The sequence below is a fragment of the Cydia fagiglandana genome, chromosome 9, assembly GCF_963556715.1.
Source record: "Cydia fagiglandana chromosome 9, ilCydFagi1.1, whole genome shotgun sequence".
NCBI lineage: Eukaryota > Metazoa > Arthropoda > Insecta > Lepidoptera > Tortricidae > Cydia > Cydia fagiglandana.
This window is the reverse complement of record NC_085940.1, coordinates 1,142,027-1,164,704: the sequence shown is the minus strand read 5'-3', so window position 1 is coordinate 1,164,704 and position 22,678 is coordinate 1,142,027. Positions and strand designations below refer to the sequence as shown.

General features: G+C 42.3%; 2 protein-coding genes and 1 long non-coding RNA gene across 3 annotated transcripts in view; all 3 read left to right on the top strand.

Annotated features, from left to right (window-relative positions):
- Nucleotides 1-12,837, top strand: part of LOC134667115 (WD repeat-containing protein 81) — a 33,596-nt gene extending 20,759 nt beyond the window's left edge. The window contains exons 11-20 of the mRNA XM_063524398.1: nt 553-628; nt 1,701-1,856; nt 2,568-2,734; nt 3,850-3,990; nt 6,343-6,435; nt 7,419-7,626; nt 8,497-8,787; nt 9,636-9,779; nt 10,424-10,530; nt 10,800-12,837. Of these exons, the coding sequence (XP_063380468.1) occupies nt 553-628; nt 1,701-1,856; nt 2,568-2,734; nt 3,850-3,990; nt 6,343-6,435; nt 7,419-7,626; nt 8,497-8,787; nt 9,636-9,779; nt 10,424-10,530; nt 10,800-11,031 (1,615 nt within the window). The 3' untranslated portion in view covers nt 11,032-12,837. The remainder of the gene's footprint in view (nt 1-552; nt 629-1,700; nt 1,857-2,567; nt 2,735-3,849; nt 3,991-6,342; nt 6,436-7,418; nt 7,627-8,496; nt 8,788-9,635; nt 9,780-10,423; nt 10,531-10,799) is intronic.
- A 138-nt stretch (nt 12,838-12,975) lies between these two features.
- On the top strand, nt 12,976-17,924 carry LOC134667586 (uncharacterized). The gene is made up of 2 exons (XR_010098658.1): nt 12,976-13,793; nt 14,010-17,924. It is a non-coding gene; the product is annotated as an uncharacterized LOC134667586 (long non-coding RNA).
- A 950-nt stretch (nt 17,925-18,874) lies between these two features.
- LOC134667710 (sodium/potassium-transporting ATPase subunit alpha-1-like) lies at nt 18,875-22,368 on the top strand. The gene is made up of 2 exons (XM_063525133.1): nt 18,875-19,021; nt 19,435-22,368. The coding sequence occupies exons 1-2, from the start codon at nt 18,875-18,877 to the stop codon at nt 22,324-22,326; spliced, it is 3,039 nt and encodes a 1,012-aa protein (XP_063381203.1). The 3' UTR covers nt 22,327-22,368.
- Nucleotides 22,369-22,678: the final 310 nt, after the last annotated feature.

The window sequence follows — 22,678 nt, the reverse complement described above, 5'->3', positions numbered from 1 at the left end:
ATCACATCAGGCCCCTATTTCACCAACGTGACAGGTGCGACAATTCGACAAGTCTCATTGTTGCTGACGTCACAGGCATCCATGGGCTACGGTTATCACTTACCATCGGGCGGGCCGTATTCCTGTTTGTCACCATCATTGTATTATTTAAAAAAAACTTTATTATATCGGCAAAAAGCAGGTATTTCTCTTGTGATGTTTATGATGATAATGATGACAATTGGCACAAGATTTCAAACAACTTTCGATAATTCTTGACAGCAAATGAGTTCTGTGTCGGAATTTCGTGACAATTGTCGTGTTTCTTGTGACAATTGTCATTAGCTTCGCAAAATAAGTACTTATTTACTGGCGATATAGTGGAGTTCTTTTTAAATTAACATGTTGGTGGCAAACGGCTACACCGCCCGTCTGGTGGTAAGCGGTTACCGTAGCCTATGGAGGCCTGTGACGTCAGTAACAGTGATGTCGACAAATGCGACATTTGTCACGTTGGTGAAATAGGGCCCTGGATATAATCCGGTGTGTGGTAACCGCTAATATTTGTTACAGATTTTTCTTGGCTTTCGACAAGGCCACGGGCAAGTTGGACAACTGGCCGAAACAGGACGAGTCCACTGCTGAAAAGGTAAGTACTCACAACACAAACCCGACTAATATTAAAAAGATAAAGATAAAAAAAAAAATAGTTTATTCAAGTAGGCATATTACAATGCGCTTATGAACGTCAAATAAACCTTCACCGGCTCCAACCGTACACCTCTGCCCCGAGATGATTTAAATCCCCCCTCAATTGGAGGAGGGTATCCCAATATGGGACCGGCAACAAACTCGGCGGAACACATCTTTTCAAAACATTATTATATCTTATAATTAACATGCATTACGAGTAATTAAGAAAAATACAATTTAAATTACTATAGAATTCATGCAATTATACTCAGTGAGTACATAACTTTATATAATTTTATATTATAAATGCGATAGCGACTCGGGCTATCTGTTTGTGTGTTACCTTTTCTCGCTTAAACCGGTGAACTGATTTAGATGGCGATAGTTTGAATTCCGGGAAAGGTCATAAGATTTTTATACTGAAACTTTACTATGCAAAGTAAAATGGGGGGAGGGGGTGGGGTTTACTATGCAAGAAGGATATTGAAGTACCAGAACTACTACTTACTTTGTTGGCGCGGTGACCCAAAATGAGTCTTGGCCTCCAACACAAGAGCACGCCACTTTGATCGGTCCAGAGCGGTATCCCGCCAGCTTTCGCCGACGCCAAAGTACCACAAGCTTGTATTATATTTTGGTACAAAAATACTGTGTCATCTCGTAACAAGTGCTAACCTCTTATTAATTACATATGAACTAATCGACTAGCACGTTATTTTTTAGAAGATTAGCAAAGTATTATTTTGGTATTCATTAATATGAATTTACGCAAAGTAACGCCTGATTCTATTCATAATTTTGTAAAATCCGACTATGTCTTTTATTTTCATTACCTAATCAAATTTTCCGAAAATTGAGTTAAGCCACGAAAAGTCTGCAGCGATTTCGATAGCCCTCGCATTGCGAGTGTTATTTATACGTCATAATTTCATAGAACTTTGACGTTTAAAATAATACTTGCACTGCACTTGGCTATCAAATCCGATGCAGACTTTCCTCGGTCTGACTCTAAGTATAATTTTTTTAAGACGGAAACCGAAGCGCCCGAAGGCAAGGAGGGGTTCCTGGAGATCTGCCGCGACGGCACCACGGCCGAGTGGACCGTGCGCGACGGGCGGGTGCTGCGCGCCGACCTGCCCGACCTGGCCTGCACGCCGCCCGACCTGGCCGACCGACCGCCCGACGTGAGTACATACCATACCGATCCCAACGGCCGGCCTATACCGGGTGTGGCCTGTAACATGAGCACATAATTAAAACATAGATTGTACTCCTCAAACGGTGACACTTTCGTTCAACAACTTTTAAAAATTACGAAGTATTTAGACTCCCTATTTTTCATACAAAATAAATATTATCTTCAATGGACGCCATCGCCATGCCATATCATTTGTGATTGACGTTGCTTGTCATGCCTTACACATCAAAAAAATCGCAATACATTGCGTCTTGGAATAAACTTTAAAGTGTATTAAAAATCAAACCACAAGTTATTTTTAAAAGTCGCTGAACAAATGTTGGTCAGTATGTGGAGTATAGCCTACAGTTAAATTTTTTGCTCATGTTACAGGCCACACCCGGTATACTTAAAACGGCCGTTTTTGTTTTAAGTTCCTAGATCGACGAATCCAGCAACATAAATAACTAGTTTGATGTATTCAAAACTACACTCTTAACGATAAGGCTTCAATTGGCTTGTTTCTTTCTGATTGGTTAGGAGTGGCCAATTACTAATATGTAGTGGCCAATAACGGCAATAACTGTAGCGGTCACCCTAGTAGTGTATATTAACTATAATGAGTTGTGCAGTAAAGAGATTTGTATTGCCAGTATTTAAACTGTGTGAAGTGTGCAATAAAAAATGTTGTATTGTAATATTTATTATTCTGTCTCAGGCCCAAGAAGAACTTCTAATAGTGTTCAATGAAGAACTAGCGTACCAGGCGTACAGCACGTTCGCACGGTTCATAGGAGCCGAGACCATCGAGCGGTGTCTAAAGAACAGCGACACCATCCGAGCGCTCTGCAGGAAGTACGAGCGGAGTGCTTCGCTCACAGTCAGGTAACAATGTCATCATTACAAGTTTGGTAAGGATGAAGAACTCCTAATAGTGTTCAATGAAGAGTTGGCGTACCAGGCGTACAGCACGTTCGCTCGGTTCATAGGAACCGAGACCATCGAGCGGTGTCTGAAGAACAGCGACACCATCCGAGCGCTCTGCAGGAAGTACGAGCGGAGTGCTTCCCTCGCAGCCAGGTAACAATGTCATCATTACAAGTTTGGTAAGGATGAAGAACTCCTAATAGTATTCTATGAAGAGTTGGCGTACCAGGCGTACAGCACGTTCGCACGGTTCATAGGAGCCGAGACCATAGAGCGGTGTCTGAAGAACAGCGACACCATCCCAGCGCTCTGCAGGAAGTACGAGCGGAGTGCTTCCCTCGCAGTCAGGTAACAATGATATCACCATTACAAGTTTGGTAAGGATGAAGAACTCCTAATAGTGTTCAATGAAGAGTTGGCGTACCAGGCGTACAGCACGTTCGCACGGTTCATAGGAGCCGAGACCATCGAGCGGTGTCTGAAGAACAGCGACACCATCCGAGCGCTCTGCAGGAAGTACGAGCGAAGTGCTTCGCTCGCAGTCAGGTAGGAATGTTATCATCGTTACAAGTTTGGTAAGGATGAAGAACTCCTAATAGTGTTCAATGAAGAGCAGGCGTACAGCACGTTCGCACAGTTCATAGGAGCCGAGACTATCGAGCAATATATATGAGAGTATGAGGAAACCTCACGTGTATTTTTCTACAGTGAACAAAACTAAGAAAAGAATACCTACCCTACCACTTGAGTAGATACTTTTTCTCGGTTTCGTTAAACATAAATCTTCACTCTGCACTTAGGGATAGGGAGCCTATTTAACGTAAATAGAAAAATAAACAAGATTTTCTATAAGTATACAATACTATTTATCTTAAAATTAGGTCGAATGAAAAAAAATCAAAAAAATACACGTGAGGTGGTGTGGGGGGAGGGGGGGTCCAAAAGTAGCCGAAAACACCTCGCGTGATTTGTGCACAACCCCTTAAGCACTTTCAAAAATAAATTCCTCGTTCCATATAATCTAGTCTAGCATTAAATCTTCATTACATATGTGTTATCTGCTATAATTTCAGCTCGCCACTCCGCGGCCGCGTCCAGTGCTCGCTCAGCGACGAGCCCATCAGCCGCAAGATTGACATCCCCCCGCGGCCCGAGATCGAGCACATGTCTAGTTCCAATAGCTTTGGCTCGAATGTCACTCTAGTAGGCAACAGGTATAAACACTTTAAACTCTCGCGTTTTGTACACATATTTAATTACACAAACGGGTCTACCGCGATATAATTTCATTGTTTTTACCTTTAATTCCGACGTTTCAGCTGAGTTGCACCAGCTGTGGTCACGGAAAGACTGACGTCCCAACAAATGTCAACGGAGATATTAATAAAACACCACTAAACTACCCGAAATTAGTTTATAAAAATGTTCGGGGTAGACAAAGAAATTGCAGCTACCCGTTAATGTTTAATGTTTATTGTCCACGGCACGACACGCAACACTCACAGTATCCGTACACTGGTCCGAAGAAATACTGGTACAATGAAATTATATCGCGGTAGACCCGTTTGTGTAATTAAATAGGCAACAGGTATTTATTTATATAATAGAATATAAGCATAGAAAGAGCATCAACTCCACTTGCTCACAAAAAAATATATTTATTTAACTCGAATAAGTAAATAGTTATTTGTTTTACTAGGGGGCAAAGTTGTTGTTTAACCGCTCGTGCTAAGATTGATACCCGAGCAAGCGAAAGATTCCAAAATTGAATCACGAGCGTAGCGAGTGGGTCGAAAAATGGAATTTTGAGCGTTGCGAGGGTTTCAAAGCACAGCAAGGCGAACAAAATTTGCTCCCGAGTGAAATTTTTCACCACACCAACTGAAAATCTAAATCAAAAAAATCAAAAAGCATTTATTTCGTTAAATAGTATACAACATAACACATTAATGGTTGGGACTTCCTAGTAAGTATGTATGATACCTGTGACAGGAAGCCCCGCTCTTCTACATTTGTCTAGTACATTTGTACACAGTTAACGACAATAAAGTCTAACATTGTGCAAACGGCTATTATTTTAAGTACTTAAAACAAAATAATAACTAACGTAATATTATTATAATATTTCAATATTTGTATGTCCGTTCCATATCTCGGGACCATGGGGTCCCGGACCTTTGGGAGGCGTGCGTGGGGCCGAAGCCAACAGCGCAGAGGCCCTTTAAGACAGTTTACTCTAAAAGCAAGGGATACACATGGCGGATACCACCCCCGAGCGCACAACATGATACATCCGGAGATGGTCTCCGCTAAGTGCAAAGACTATTGCAGTGCAGCACTTTTGTGCTGCGATGGGAACTAAGGTCATGGGCTATTGATATGCAAGTTGGATGGACTGGATAATGGGTTATGGGAGGAGACTAGCGGACACCTGCCGTGACAATCAGTCTCAAAATTGTGTAAGACAGGTGGTGACTCGCCTACTCATTTAGTGGGCCCTACAACGGCCGCACGCACAGTGCGACAATAGGGCAACACTTCGGAGCGGCTGTAAGATTGTCGAGAGGTGAGTCTGCGGTAGCCAGATCCCGGTGATCCGTTCAGCAGGCCGCCGGCGTTATGACATTTTACACTTCCAACCTGGAGCATAGGTCCCGCTCTTGCGACTCCACTCTGGCCGGCCAATCAAGGCAAGCACAGAGGCGAGGGCCAGATGACAGGGCCCTCTGGAATAGGGGTCCGCGGTGTCGCCACTCACCGTCAGCTCGCCACAAGCTGCCCCCGCGGGGATATTTGTATTATTATTAACATTTTAAATTCTACTTTATATTCAAACAAAAGAGAAAGAAGTGATTAGTTTACAATGCATGTATGTGTGTGTGCGTGTGTGTGTGTGTGTGTGTGTGTGTGCGTGCGTGTGTGTGTGTGTGTGTGAGTGTGTGTGTATTGTCAGTTACTAACGTACTCATCATCCTAATAGAATTTCTGTTTCGTCGTATGTTACATTTTTTAACTTAACTGAAGCAATATTAAATGTAAAATAGCAAACAAAATCAAAGCAATACAAATCCAAATGAATGTTATTAAATATTTATCATCAATTCATCAATCATCAATTCTACACAGAGAAAAATCATCACCAGGAATTAAAAAACAGTTCTGTACTGGGGGGAAAAATGAAGTTTTAGTAATAATTATGGACGTCTCACTATTTCTGTAAAGTTTACTTATTTCTATAAACAGCTCAGTAATGCCAAATATAATTTCAACAAACAGATAATAGAAATTGCAAGAACTAGGTACTAGAAATTGCAAAAGTCAATTTGTTCCTATTAGTTAACTCTCCTTGTCCCCGGATTAAGTTTATTTTTGTAATTCTAAGTGTGTTTTTGTTGTACTTTTCTCTCAGTGTACCAGCAAATATAAGAAAATAGCTAAAATTTGCATTTGATTACTTTGCCTCACATGTGAATAAAATGCAACTTTGCTATCAGTTTTTGAAGTGCAAAGTAAGCCTTTCCGAGCTGATGTGGTGAAAAATCTATTAATGCAACTATTTGTAACAGGATCGACGTCGCGGCCGTCGATGACGTCAGAGCGCAGTCGTCGCAGCACGACGTCGTCGCGTACAAGATGGACAACGGCGTCAAGACTAACAGGTCGGTAGATGTTCATCATTTCATCATGACCAACCTCTACAGGGTGAAGTTGAGAGGTTGCGGGTTGTTGAGGGTAGTATGCTACACTACATATACCGTGATGCTACACTTCCTAGGAGATATTTCAACTTTTTAATTAGAAGAAGAATCTCTCCTTCCTCGCGTTATCCCGGCATTTTGCCACGGCTCACATAGGAGCCTGGGGTCCGCTTGACAACTAATCCCATTATTTGACGTAGGCACTAGTTTTTACGAAAGCTACTGCTATCTGACCTTCCAACCCAGAGAGGAAACTAGGCCTTATTGGGATTAGTCCGGTCACTTCACGATGTTTTCCTTCACCGAAAAGCGACTGGTAAATATAAAATGATATTTCGTACATAAGTTCCGAAAAACTCAGTGGTACAAGCCGGGGTTTGAACCCGCGACCTCCGGATTGCAAGTCGCACGCTCTTACCGCTAGGCCACCAGCGCTTCCTTTAATTAGAAGAAGAATAATTAAAAGAAAAATAAAGGGTTGATAACGCGTATGCGTCACTTCTGCAGTTGGTAGGCTGCTATGACCGCATGTATGACAAGTGCTTTGTATGACGTGCATGGTATTAAAAAAATAAGTTTTTGGCAAAAATTTCATTTTTGGTACGTGGTAAGCTTTTATCGCTGACTGTACTTTTCTTACGACAGACGACTAATACTCATCGAGACAATTCTAAAAACCCCTAACACAATTAGGTTGCGTTGTTTCATCACAGAGTTCCTATGGCCACCTCCTGTCTCCATCATCAGATCAACTCGATGGTACCATAATATTGCATTGTCATCCGATTTATAAATGCATGCAAAATTTCAGCTCAATCGGAAACCGGGAAGTGGATCAAATTTAACTTGCACGATTTGATTACAGACAGATAGACAGACAGACAGACAACGGTCAGGTGAAACTAAATAAAAGCTTTTAATAATAAATTCCATATTGTTCGCAGGCATCTCCGCGGCGACTGGCTGATATACTGGGAGCACGAAATCGGGCGTCCAGACAAAGAGTCGCGTTTCAACCTGAAGCAAATAAAGCTGCAGACATTCGCCGGCCACACGCACTCTGTCAAGTCCATACACTGTCTGGATAACGAGCACAGCTTCATGAGCGGCAGTAAGGATAAGACTGTGCGGCTGTGGTCTCTCAGGAACCAGGTTAGTTACAGACAGAGCAGGTATAGTTGCAGACAGCCGTCCACACGCACTCCGTCAAGTCCATACACTGTCTGGATAACGAGCACAGCTTCATGAGCGGCAGTAAGGATAAGACTGTGCGGCTGTGGTCTCTCCGGAACCAGGTTAGTTCAGTGTTTTTTGGTAATTTATGAACTCTATTACGAAATTAAGAAGGATTTTAATGTGTGAATCAACGGGGAAGGTGCTGCAAGCCGCGCCTATACACGATGGCTGAAAAATTTCTCGCCTGCTGCGTATGTGCATATGCGTAAAGTTCAATTTCAACGAAGTGTCCACACTTCGTTGACGCGGCGTCCGAGTGACAGCTTTAGTGTTTGACACGGCGTCGAAAAGGTTAAGCAAATTATTTTATGACCATAATCTTTTGTATGGGATAAGGGTGTCACTGTCAGAAATTACGTAAAATTGAACTTTGAAACAATGTTCAAAATCATGTGGGAAATATATTCCCTCTGCTTTATTACAAACTTTTATTTAGTTTCACCTGACCGTTGTCTGTCTGTCTGTGTGTGTGTAATCAAATCTTGCAAGTTAAATTTGATCCACTTCCCGGTTTCCGATTGAGCTGAAATTTTGCATGCATGTATAAATCGGATGACAATGCAATATTATGGTACCATCGAACTGATCTGATGATGGAGACAGGAGGTGGCCATAGGAACTCTGTGATAAAACAACGAAACCTAATTGTGTTTGGGGTTTTTAGGATTGTATCGATGAGTATTAGTTGCCTGTGGAAAGAAAAGTACAGTCAACGATAAAAGCTTGTACCATAAATGAAATATTTGCTAAGAACTTATATAGGATTAATTTACGTCTGTTTTCCAGGGCGACGGCAACGCGACAAGCCAATGCAACTGGACGTACACGGGCCACAAGAAGGGCGTGTTATCCCTCACGTTCCTCGAGTCCCTCCGCCTGGCCGTCTCCACCGACAGCGTCGTGCACATCTGGGACCCTTTCATGGAGAACGTCGTGTCCCAGTTGGACAGTATTAAGTCGCCCGTGAGCATAGTGCGGACGTTCCCGGGGCCCTCTCCTGTGATCATAGCTGCTACTACGGACGCGACGCTCAAGGTCATCGATGCTAGAGCTTGTAACTACACCAGCGAGCTGAAGGTGAGCAAGATTTACTCTCACTAGTCATTCATTCTACATTCAATTTCTCCATCCATCACTCACTCATTGTTCACTCATTCACTCATTGCTTCAAAAATTCATTCATTCACCCATCATTCATTCGTTCATTCATTCATCATAGTATGTAATTTGACGCTTATGGTGTCGCTTTCACAATCTGATTCTTGCCAAATTGATGCGGAGCGGAGTTTAGTCGGACTAAAATAACTGATAAGTTGGACAAATTTAGGAAATCGAGCCGTTTAGCATCTAGAATATAACAATGTCCAAATAACGTCCATATCTGGGACCTTTCATGGAGAACGTCGTGTCCCAGTTGGACAGTATTAAGTCGCCCGTGAGCATAGTGCGGACGTTCCCGGGGCCTTCTCCTGTGATGTAGATGTAGCTACTACTACGGACGCGACGCTCAAGGTCATCGATGCTAGAGCTTGTAACTACACTAGCGAGCTGAAGGTGAGAAATATTCACTCTAGTGATTATTAATATACTCCGTGTTTTGTGTATAATATTTTAGACTATATGCAACATTCATTCATTTTAACTACATACATTTATTTCTGCATCCATTCACCCATTCACCCACCATTCATTCGTTTATTCAATAATTCGTAGTACGAAACTTAAAATGTGATTTACCTGACAATTTCTTAAAGAGTACCCACACAAATTGTAACATATGATACATTTTAAGTTCTGTCCATATACACCCTATACACCCCAGCCATCCCTATTCACCCCGGTTGACAGTATATTAAAAATAAATGTTCAGTAAAATGTTCACACCGTTGAACAGTATGGTCTCACAGTGGTCTGCCTTGTTCCAGTTACCGGCGACGGCGAGCACGTTCGTGCGCTGCCTGTGCGTGCACGCGTCGTGGGTGGCGTGCGGGCTGGCGTCCGGGCACGTGGTGGTGCTGGACGTGCGCGCCGGCACGCCGCGGGCACACTGGCGCGCGCACGACGGGGAGGTATGTACGGCTCTACAGCGCCGGCCGGCACGTTCGTGCGCTGCCTGTGCGTGCACGCGTCGTGGGTGGCGTGCGGGCTGGCGTCCGGGCACGTGGTGGTGCTGGACGCGCGCGCCGGCACGCCGCGGGCACACTGGCGCGCGCACGACGGGGAGGTATGTACGGCTCTACAGCGCCGGCCAGCACGTTCGTGCGCTGCCTGTGCGTGCACGCGTCGTGGGTGGCGTGCGGGCTGGCGTCCGGGCACGTGGTGGTGCTGGACGCGCGCGCCGGCACGCCGCGGGCACACTGGCGCGCGCACGACGGGGAGGTATGTACGGCTCTACAGCGCCGGCCGGCACGTTCGTGCGCTGCCTGTGCGTGCACGCGTCGTGGGTGGCGTGTGGGCTGGCGTCCGGGCACGTGGTGGTGCTGGACGTGCGCGCCGGCACGCCGCGGGCACACTGGCGCGCGCACGACGGGGAGGTATGTACGGCTCTACTATGGCACGTTTGTACATACAGTATCACCTCCAGGTTTTTACGGCAACCTATGCAATCGATAGTTTTTACACGACTGCCCATCTTACACGACTGCCCATCTATCAAAACATTTACGAGTATGTGTTGTATTCTATAAATCGTTTGAAACAATAAAAATTGCAGGTATTACGACTGGCGGCCGTTGACGGCAACAGACTGCTGACGTCGGGGCTGGACCAAGTCACCGCGCTGTGGAAGGTCGACGACGGAGAGCTCATCGCGCACCTCAAGTGAGTTTACACCTTGTTCTCTACAGCACAAGGTTCATAATGCAACAGACTGCCACGTCGGGGCTGGACCAAGTCACCGCGCTGTGGAAGGTCGACGACGGAGAGCTCATCGCGCACCTCCAGTGAGTTTACACCCTGTTGTCTACTGCACAAGGTTCATAATGCAACAGACTGCTGTTTATTGCAATAAGTAAATGATGCTACGTGTACGTGAGGTGTGCAATAAAGAGTATTGTATTGTATTGTATATATTGAACATTTTCCTCCAGAGGTACCACGGAACCTGTCCACTGTCTATCTGTGTTCTACAACGAGCTGATCTCCGGCACCACCAACAACCGCATCGGCGTGCACACCTCGCTCGACCAGGACGCCAGCTTCTCCAGCACCAAACTCCGCTCTGACACCTTCCGGGGGGTACTGACATGTATGTCAGTACTGCCGTTAAATAGGCTGCTATTGCTAGGCAGTGATAATGGTACCATAAGTCTATTGTGCTGATACATCTTTTTGCAACTTTCTTTAGTATCTAGTTACATACTGAATCGTTCAGAGGTGTCACAAGCGAGTTACTCAGGACGCCAGCTTCTCTAGCACCAAACTCCGCTCCGGCACCTTCCGGGGGGTGCTCACTTGTATGTCTGTCTTACCGCTTAATAGGCTCCTTCTACTAGGCAGTGATAATGGTACCATAAGTCTTCTTCTTCCTCGCGTTATCCCGGCATTTTGCCACGGCTCACAATAGGAGCCTGGGGTCCGATTGACAACTAATCCCATGATTTGACGTAGGCACTAGTTTTTACGAAAGCGACTGCCATCTGACCTTCCAACCCAGAGGGGAAACTAGGTCTTATTGGGATTAGTCCGGTTTCCTCACGATGTTTTCCTTCACCGAAAAGCGACTAGTAAATATCAAAAATGATATTTCGTACATAAGTTCCGAAAAACTCATTGGTATGAGCCAGGGTTTGAACCCGCGACCTCCGGATTGCAAGTCGCACGCTCTTACCGCTAGGCCACCAGCGCTTCCACCGTACCATACGTACCATAAGTCTACTGTGCTGATATTGTAGGTAACATAATATGCAGTAGTTTCTGAGATAAAGGGGGGAAGAATAGTCGGACAGACAGACGCACGAGTGATCCTATAAGGGTTCAGTTTTTTTCCTTTTGAGGTACCGAACCCTAAAATAGGGAAATTTCGTATGGATTGCCTTACGAGGCTATACAAGGTAAATTAGTACCTACTGATGATTACTGCTTTGAGGCGTCGTCATATATATAGAAAAATCTGGTAGGTATATAAGACATTAAAAAAAGTAGAGGAAGACGATATAAAATTAGATTTATTTTAACTAAAAAGTTTAGCGATGTTTAAATACTCCCGTATGTTTTAGTGGTTTAATGCGATGTGTTTGAAATAATGCAGAGCTTTAATGTAAACTACAGTTGTTATATTTATATAGAAACGTCGATGTAATAACGTTCTACAGTCAAAGTAAATATTAAACCTGGAAATACCTGATACTAATTATAAAAATATGCAAAATAATGTTAATCATGATTTTCTGTAAACTTGTAAAGGAAAAAAATGTGCAGTCTTGCGAAAATAATTGTAATTTTTTTTATCTTTTAAATGATCTCAAAATCTTACAAAAAAATGATTTAAAACATTCCTATATACATCTAGTACACAAGATAAGTAAAGAATTATTTTTAATTAAGTATAAGTTGTAGTATATATGTATAATGTAAATGTGTTGTAAACATAATAGTTTAATGGTATTTCCTTTACCTAACCTAGGTTGGTATTTGTATATCCAATCAATACTTAAATTACTTAAACAACAAAAATCATATGTCATAAATTATTGCAGGTGTCAGCGGCTGTTCACAATAATGGTCACTAATTTACTCGGCCTTTTGTTACTTTGTCCAGTCAGCAGCAGAAGTTGCTAAGCGGGCGAGGTGTTCACAATTATCTTGACACGCTCTTATTCCCTTAACAATAAAGTCGCGTCCAGATGATTTTGAACACCTCGCCCGCTTAGCAACTTCTGCTGCTGACTGTTCATAGACAAATATAGTAAGAATAGAGTATACATCATTTTTTATTCCAAAACGACTATTATTTTCGCAGGCGACATCTAGCATCGAGTAGCTGAATTATCAGTACCGTTACTTAATACTAGAATTCTCTAGTGTCGCGACTCATGAAAATTGTATTGAACAACAATTTACAACTAATATTAAAAGCAGGAGTTGAAAACAGAGTTGTCGTCAATCATCATAGCTAGGTTTCTTGTACAGTCAAGGAATTTAAATTCCGACCCATTTCGTACTTTGTCACAGTGACAATCAATATGAAAGCCGCTAGAGGCCTCATACGGTTGTCACTGTGACAAAGTACGAAATGGGTCGGAATTTAAATTCCTTGACTGTACAATCACAGTTAGAAGTACAAAATATCCTGTTACCAAAGTAAAGTTTAATAATTATTGATATTTTAATGTATACTTTCCTAGTTCTTATTATATTAATACATTTTATTTAGCAGTCAGTGTATTTTTGTGTTCTGATTATTTTAACTGTATTGGGTTAGTTCGCAGAAAATATTGTTTAAAGTTACATATGGTCCTACTTTCCCGCACTAGTGCTGGAAACAGCACTTTCCGCGCGTATGTCAAAAGTTTAAAGGGCCATATGTGCTGTAAAACGTTGTACGATATACGTGCGAATAAGTAATTCTCAAATCCCTTCCCAATCCCTTCCCTTTTTTAAGTAAAGAGTCTATATTCTTCAAAAACTGATGAGAATAATATATACACGGTGTAACATGAGGAAACCGAATAATTTTAACCACGCATTTCTGAGGTCAAAAGAAGTAAAAAATGTAATATGAGTTAAGGTCAATTTCGCCAAAAAAAAATTTTTTTTTTGTTTTGTTTTTTAAATTTTTTGAATGTATTTGTACATAAAAAACAGATGTTATTGGTAAACTTGTCACTTAAAATTGATTTTTACATTTTTTTGTCGATTTTTACGTCCCATAGCAGCAACATCTACATTAAAAAGGCCTTTTACACTATGTAACAATAAAAACTTGTTTGTTTTTAAATTAATAATATCTCCGAAACTAGGCGAATTTCAAAAAAGTTTATAGGACATTTTTGTCTCTAAATATGATCAGGAATACGCTGTTAAAATTATTCGGTTTACTCATGTTACACCGTGTATATGATGATATTTGTTCCTGAGTCATGGTTGTTTTCTATGTATTTAAGTCATCATAGGCCTTTCAGTCTATTGCAGACTATACAAACAGTGTATGTAAATTCAATGTTGACGTGTAAAAGTGCCCTTGTGACCTATTTGCTGAATAAATGTTGATGATGTTTGAGTGTCAGGCAGGGCGACAACGTTTTTCATGGCTGTATAAGCCAATACGGGAGCGGCAACCACGACCGCAAAACTGGCAGGTGTAGGTGTATGTATTTAAGTATTTATATATTATATATATTTTACTGGTGAGAACCTGTAATTGGCTTTTTGTATCACATCTATAAAACCTATTAACATGTTAACAGCTGTTGGATCTCCGAATAGAAATAAAAAATAGAAATAAATAAATATATCGTTGTCTGAGTACTCACAACACAAGCCTTCTTGAGCTTACCGTGGGGCTTAGTCAATTTGTGTAGTAAATATCCTATAATAATTTTGTTTTTCACTCCGTAGCAAAGTCTGTTTAACCCTTCATATTTGAGCACGAAGGGTTAAACAACCACTTTGCCCCCTTGTTAAACAAATAGCTATTTGTTTATTGGCCCACTGGCTTAATACTTGCATGTTCTGAAATAACATCTTTATGGTCCCTGTAATATGATACAAAATAACATCTTTATGGTCCTTGTAATATGATACAAAATAACATCTTTATGGTCCCTGTAATATGATACAAAATGCGAAACACACTGACTGTATAAGACACATCACTGTAGAAATTATGTTTATGTGATATTGTGAACAATTTACCTACTTGTTTATTGTTAGTAGCATTTTAAATTGTATGTATCTATGTTAGTTCCTAAATTTAAAAATACTTATGTAAAACTGTATTAATTTTAATTTGAGGAGCTTATATTCCAAATCTGATTTGTCATCGTGTCGTCAAACTGATAGATAACCTAATATTTCTATTTTAAATAACTGAAACTTTACACTGTTTGTTAAAAATAATATTGTAGACTAAGTGTCGGTTGCACCAAACTGTGCGTATCGTTAAAGAATTCGCTAAATTTGTATGTATGGAAAGTTTCATAGTAAAGCGCCGGGGCGCGCCGGCTGACGTTGATCAGTCTGTCAAATGTGGTTGGTGCAACTGGCCCTAATACCATTTTAAAATGGTATTAGTTGCGGAATAACTACCTATACAAAATATCTATACTTCATGGAAAAATAATGTCTTGCTTAGAGACTTGGACAAAACCTTTTATGCACGAACGTTACTGTTCGTTTTTTTTAGCATTAGAAAGAACTCCACAGAAGCAAGCGTGCAGTTTTTATCAGGCTCTGTAATTGTTAATAATTATTGAATTATCTAATGTAGCATGGTCAATACATTATAATTTACTTCAAATCATTACCGCTAAAAATGGCGATTTGGAACCACAAGCTTACTTCTGCGAAGTTCTTTCTAATGCTAAAAAAAACGGACATTTTGTTCGTAACCCCAAATCTTTTTTCGGTTTGTCGTAAGGGTACTTTGAGAAAGTTTACATCAAATCAAATATAAACGGCAGAGGAGAAGAAGAGGAGAGAGAGGAGGGAGGGTGGCAGGGCTCTCCTTAGGAAGAATAGCGGCAATAGACTGTTAGCGATTGGTTGAAGTGACAAATCACTTCTTGCATGAGAAATTCTTGTGGACAAACCTCTTTTTGGTTATGATCATACATCGGGGTTTTCGGTGCGGGAATGTTTTACACTAGCCAAATAACAGGTAAAAACTATAAAAAACGGTACTAATTTAACATTTCTAGGCACATTTGGACCTCACTACCTACGTTTAATTCATAGTTTGGTAATTATTTTACAATAAACAAAGTTATAAATACACGAAATCATTCCCGCACCGAAAACCCCGATGTATGGTTATGATACTGATATACTAAATCAAAATAATAATTATGCAGTAACGAAATGTTTTATGGTACTATTATGAATTTTCTATACATATTCTAATCTGTGACAAATCAGGTTTTGAATATAAGCTGAATAAGCTCCTCATTTACGATGAAATAAAGTACCTATGTATGTAAGCAGTTTTAGTTTTAAGATGAACCTGAATGTATTTTATTGTTAATAAATTATAAGTTAATATTAATAAGAATAAGGTAAACAAATCTTGGAACGTAGGAGCCTGGCAGAAATCATTTGAAATTAGGAAATTTTATATTAAAATGTTAAAGTCAAACCCACCATCAAAAAGTCGCTCCCATACAATCAAAGTTATGCTTTCATTTTAAAACGTCATATTTAAATTACGTGAAACATGGCATTAACATTTGGTATAAATATATACGTAATCTTATCTGTGTCTGATAAGTATTAGATTTTTTGCTAAAATGTTATACGAAGAAAATTCATTTTAAAATGAGAGTGTGTCTTCGATTGTATGAAAGCGACTTTTTGCGGCTGGTTCATGTGACTTTGAAATACCTATTTGCTTCATAAAGAATTACATTTATATAGAAATGGGAGGTTATTTTCAAAATAATTAAAGAAAGGACGCGTAGCACAAGGAATTTAGTACATCGACCCGCCTGTTCCAATACTTCCAACCTATCGCACGCGCGTAATGACAGGTATTGCTGTCCCGCCCATGACGACGGCGGTTAATGTCCCTGCGACCGGGACAGCTATATAATGATGCGCGTGCGTTAGAGATAGGAACAGGCGGGTCAATGTACGTAATTCTTCGTGCTAAACGTCCTTACTTTACTTATCAATTCTATAATTATCTTTTCACCATACCAGCTCGGAAAGGCTTACTTTGCACTTCAAAAACTGATAGCAAAGTTGCATTTTATTCACATGTGAGGCAAAGTAAACAAATGCAAATTTTGAGTTGTTTTCTTATGTTTGCTGGTAGAATTGACTTTTAAAGGATGATAAATATTTAACAACATTTATTTGGATTTGATTTGGTTTGATTTTGTTTGATATTTTACATTTAATATTTGCTTCGGGTTGGTGTGGTCAAGTGTGGTGGAAAGTTTTGTGTTTCACTCGGGGGCAAATTTTGTTTAACCCTCGTGCTTTGAAACTCTCGCAATGCTCAAGATTCCACTTCTCGCTTCTCGAACCACTCGCAACGCTCGTGGTTCAATTTTGGAATCTTTCGCTTGCTCGGGTGTCAATATTAGCACGAGCGGTTAAACAAGAACTTTGCCCCCGAGTGAAACAAATAAATAATTTCGAACCCTGGGAGCTGTACAAATGAATTGATTGGATAACTTGAATGTTTATTTTGTGCCAGGTTTGCGAATGAACCCAACTATAGTCCGTTTTTTTTAGCATTAGAAAGAACTCCACAGAAGCAAGCGTGCAGTTTTTATCAGGCTCTTTAATTGTTAATAATTATTGAATTATCTAATGTAGCATATGGTCAATACATATAATTTACTTCAAATTATTACCGCTAAAAGTGCCGGATTTGGAACCACAAGCTTACTTCTGCGAAGTTCTTTCTAATGCTAAAAAAACGGACTATAGATACGTAGCAAAAAATGTCAAAAAAATATTTCATGCGCACGCGAACCGACCCGAATGATTCTCAGAGTATAACAAGTCCAGTTTATATAGTCGCACCAATAAAAGTCTGCAGCGGATTTGATAGCCCACGCAGTGTAAGTGCTCTTATACATAATAATTTCATAGAAGTTTGACGTTTAAAACTTAGAGAATATAACCAAACGGAGTGGTCATTAACAGGCGTTCCCCTCTGTCGAAAATAGGCGGCCAATGGTCAATTGGTCAACCTCATGTCAACCAATGTATGGACTGACGTTTATCTGACATGACGTACCTATACATTTGATGTGCCCCTCCCCCGCAAAAAACGGCAGACTATTACGTACCGAAAATAATAGACATGGCGTCTCCGTTGGTTATATCCTCTAAGGTTTAAAATGACACTTGCACTGCGTGGGCTATCAAAATCGCTGCAGACTTTTTACGGTCTAACTCTATGTACGTATGTATGTATGTATGTATGTATGTATGTGTGTCTATGTATGTATGTATGTATGTATGTGTGTATGTTTGTAACTATGTAAAAATCACCGTAATCGTAAAAATGGTATTTTTTGCAATAAAATGTTTTTAGACTTATACCTTCGTGTTTTATTTCTTAGAAAACTTATTTTCCAACGGGTGCAGGGTGGTTTCAGCTCGTAAAGGTTGTCTTTATTCTTCTAAAACTGATGAGAAAGTTGAATTTTATCCACAAGAGTGGCAAAGTAGTCTGATGCAATCTTTTTGAGTTGCTTCCTCATGTTGGCTAGTAGAGTGAGAAATAGACTTTCGAGTGAGTATTTTCCTCGCGTTGGTTTGACGAAGAATGTTGTTTCACTCGCTAGCAAAGTTTGCTTGTCCTTCATTTAAATATGTGTCTTGAAACCTTCGCAACGCTCAAGATTCCTCAATTCGAACCACTCGCTACGCTCATCTTTCTTTTATGTGCTATCAATATATTAGCACAAGGGGTTAAACAATGACTTGCCCCCACCCCCGCCTGTAAAACAATTTAAATTTCTACTTTTCCGCACTTGTACCGTAATATCGTAAATAAGGGTGGTATTCTACCTGTCCAATGTATATTTGCGTCTCATATTTTGCTTAGTGAGAAAGTGAGATGCAATGCACATTGGACCAAGAAATTGGACAGGTGGAATACCAACATAGAGTGACCAAGAAAAGTCTGCAGCGGATTTGGTAGCCCATGCAGTGCAAGTGTTATTTTAAACGTCAAACTTCTATGAAATTATGACGTATAAATAACACTTGCACTGCATGGGCTACCAAATCCGCTGCAGACTTTTCTTGGTCCGACTCTAACTATTTTGCAGAAATAAATAATTATTACTCGCTCATGTTGCAGAAATAACAATTACTCATATAGTCTTTATTAAAACCTCTATCACTATGACACGGACATAACATTTCTAGAAAACTATAAAAATATAACGTCAGATATGTTCTTTGTGTCAAGTTCATTGTCAGATAACCAGTTGCAGTGTTATTGCAGTGGGTTTTTAAGCAAGAACTGTGAATTTGGTCCAAAATGCCGGACACTAGGAGAGCGAAGCGAAGCAGTGTGACGTCGGTGCAGCACGGCACTGAGATGGCGCACGCACTCGAGGAGACCCACCACGGGGACCACTGTCTGTCACCACAGCAGCTGGAGGCCCTCTACTGTACCAGCATTAAGGTATGATGATGATGACAATAGCCTAGTGTCCCACTGCTGGGCAAAGTCCCCTCCTTTCCGCCACTCAACCCTATCGTTTGTACTTTCGTCCGGATAAAATGGGTCCAAGTCGTCCCGCCATGTTTTGGTGTGTCTGAACCCCGGCCTGTGCCATCGATGGTATTCCGTGGGTCCCACTCGGTAACCATTTTGGCCCACCTTTCAAGGTGCGTGCGGCAGACATGTCCCGCCTAGTCCCACTTAAGCTTAGCGGTCTTGACACCTACATCAATAACTCGAGTTCTGGAACGCAGTTCCGTGTTTCTGATTCGATCAGTTCCGCGAACACCTAGTATACTGCTGCAGATTTCAGCCAGTCTCGTCGAAATAAAATAAATATAAAATAAAATGCCCTTTTTGACTTTCTTTTCAAGGATGGGCTCTCCGAGGGCAAAGCGGCTGAGCTCCTGCAGCTGCACGGGCCCAACGCCCTCAAGGACCTCCACGGGACCAGCTACTGGAAGATCTTCCGCCACAACTTCTTCGGCTGGTTCCAGTGCGTGCTCTGGGCCGGCGCCATCCTCAACTTCATCGCGTTCGGCACCGCCGACCTCATCGACTCGGGCCACGGCGGCGGACACAACAAGTACGAATACCTCTACCTCGGCATCGTCATCACGGTCACCATCATAGGAACTGGCACGTTCGGATTCTACGTAGAAGCCCAAAACGTGGCCACCATGAGCGGATTCGAAAACCTCATCCCACCGAACGCTACAGTCGTTAGGGACGGAGTTATAAAAATAATACCTAACAGTAATATAGTGATCGGTGACATCGTCGAGATGAAGGCGGGGGAGACGGTCCCGGCCGACGTGCGCATTTTGTCCTGCACCAACTTCTCCACGGACATGTCCTCCATGACCGGGGAGTCCAAGCCGGTCGTCCACCGCACCGAGTTCACCAACGTCAACCCCCTCGAATCGAAAAACATGGCTTTCTTCACTTGTCCTATTGTGGAAGGTAGCGCGAGGGCCATGGTCGTCGACACCGGAGAAAATACGCAAATAGGAAAAATTGCCGGCATCGTCACCGGCCTAGAGAAAGTCGAAACCCCCATCGCTAAAGAGATCACTCGTTTCATCAAAATAATATGCATAGTCGCGTTTGGTTTTGGAATTATCTTCTTCATCATGGTGTATTTGGCGCAGAGGAATTGGCTCAGTGCTCTGCAGTACATGCTCGGGATAATCCTGGCAAACGTACCAGAAGGACTCATCGTCACTCTGACAGTCTGCATGACGTTATCCGCCAAGCAGTTAAAGAAAAAAAATTGCCTCGCCAAGAGTCTGCAAGCTGTAGAAACTTTGGGCTCGACCTCCGTCATATGCTCTGACAAGACGGGAACGTTAACCGAAAACCGAATGAGTGTATCTCATCTGTTCTGCAACTTTCATATATACGAAAAAACGGATCACACTCACGTGTCTGACCCTACCTACTCAGAATTATGTTTGGATGCATCACTTAATCTTAGAGCTCAGTTTGCTCACGAGACCCGCATGTTACCGATTGCAAAGAGGAAGATTATCGGAGACGCTTCGGAATGTGCGATACTGCGATACATGGAGGATGCCCGCTCGGCGACCCAAACGCAGCGGGAAAACCCGAAAGTCGCTGAAATACCGTTCAGCTCGGCTTGGAAATATCAAGTGACCATTCATCGACTACTCGAAGTGCCCGGGCACCCGCGTCAGGCTTACTTTATTTTGATCATGAAAGGTGCCCCCGAAATAATTCTGGAGCGCTGCGCGGAAATAGCGACCGACGACGGGCGGGTGCCGCTCACAGTGCAGCTCAAGAGGGATCTGAAAGTCAACTTTATAAAACTTGCCAACATGGGCGAGCGCGTCATAGGCTACTGCGACACACTGCTGCCAATGTCACAATATCCTCCCGATTATATATTCGATACCGAGCAGCGTAACTTTCCTCTCGAGAATTTGACATTCATCGGTGCGATATCAATGATAGATCCCCCGAGGGAGGATATCGACCTGTACATAAATATATGCCGGCAGGCGGGGATCAGGGTGGTGATGGTGACGGGGGACCACCCCGTGACGGCGCTGGCCATCTCGCGCAAGTGCGGCACCATCACGCAGCCCACCGCCTACGACTACGCGTTCGACCACCACATCGAGGTGGCGGACGTGCCGCCGCACGTGCGCAAGCTGTTCACCGCCGCCGTCATCACCGGCGACGACCTCAGGAAAATGGGGGAATCGGAGCTCAAGAATACTTTAACAAGATATGAAGAGATCACGTTCGCCCGCACCAGTCCCCAGCAGAAGCTGATGATAGTTGAAGCCTTCCAAATGCTGAAATACTGCGTAGCGGTGACCGGTGATGGCGTCAATGACTCGCCGGCGCTGAAAAAGGCCGATATCGGCATAGCGATGGGGATTACCGGCACTGAAGTATCCAAAAAAGCCGCAGACATGATACTTTTGGATGATAATTTCTCATCCATTGTGCTGGGCGTGCAAGAGGGGAGGAGAATATTCGATAATTTGAAGAAGACTATCGCTTACACGCTCACGTCGAATACGCCAGAAATGCTGCCGTTTGTTCTGTATGCCATCCTGGGGATACCGTTGCCGTTAACGCTGATGCTTATCCTGGTCATCAATGTGGGTACGGACCTGCTCCCCGCCATCAGCCTGGCTTACGAGACTTCCGAGGAAGACATCATGTCCATACCACCGCGAAAACTTTCCGATCACCTAGTCAACAAATACTTGTTATATATGGCTTATTTCCAGATCGGACTGATCCAATTTTTTGCCGGCATATTCAGTTATTTCATAGTGTTCGCCGAGAGCGGATTTTTCCCGTCGACCCTGTTCTTCATTCGCAACAATTGGGAACAGAAGGACGGTACCGTGGAAGATACGCTCGGCCGAGTTTGGCATTTTGATGACAGAAAAAAAATAGAGAAACGTGCGCAGACGGCTTACTTCGTGGCTTGTTGCTGGGCCCAGATCGCTGACGTGATTATTTGCAAGACACGCCGGATTTCGTTGCTCAAGAAGGGCATGACCAACCACGTGTTGAACGCTAGTATTGTGGTGGATTTGCTGGCGGCCGTGATAGTGACGTACGTGCCCGGTTGTAACATAGTGTTCGGCACGGAGTCTCTTCCCGCGCACCACTTCTTTCTTTCGCTCCCGTTCTGCTTGCTGATGATTGTGTTCGATGAGCTGAGGAGGTACATCATTAGGAACAACTTGAGCGACTGGGTCTCCACGGAGCTTTACTATTAGCTTTAGCTCTTTAATGTATTTGAATTCCTGTTTAAGTTTTAATTTGTGGTGGAAGTTATTGTTTAAGTTTTATTAAATTAATTTTAGATAGCAATGAGTTCTAGTTTATTAGATACCTCCAAAGCCTAGTTGGTTAGCGCGTTTCCTGCGAGGCGCCTCGTGTAATATTGTAATTGACCTGGCTTTCGATATGGCCTGAGCAAGTTTTTACCTACACGACATGAACTCTTTTTCAAACCGCTTTTATATAAAGCTTACTGTGTAAAGTGTAAACCTTAATTACTTATGAACAAGGTCTAATTTTGAACAAAAGGCAAATTAAAATTAGACTATTTAGAAAATTTGTTTCTCG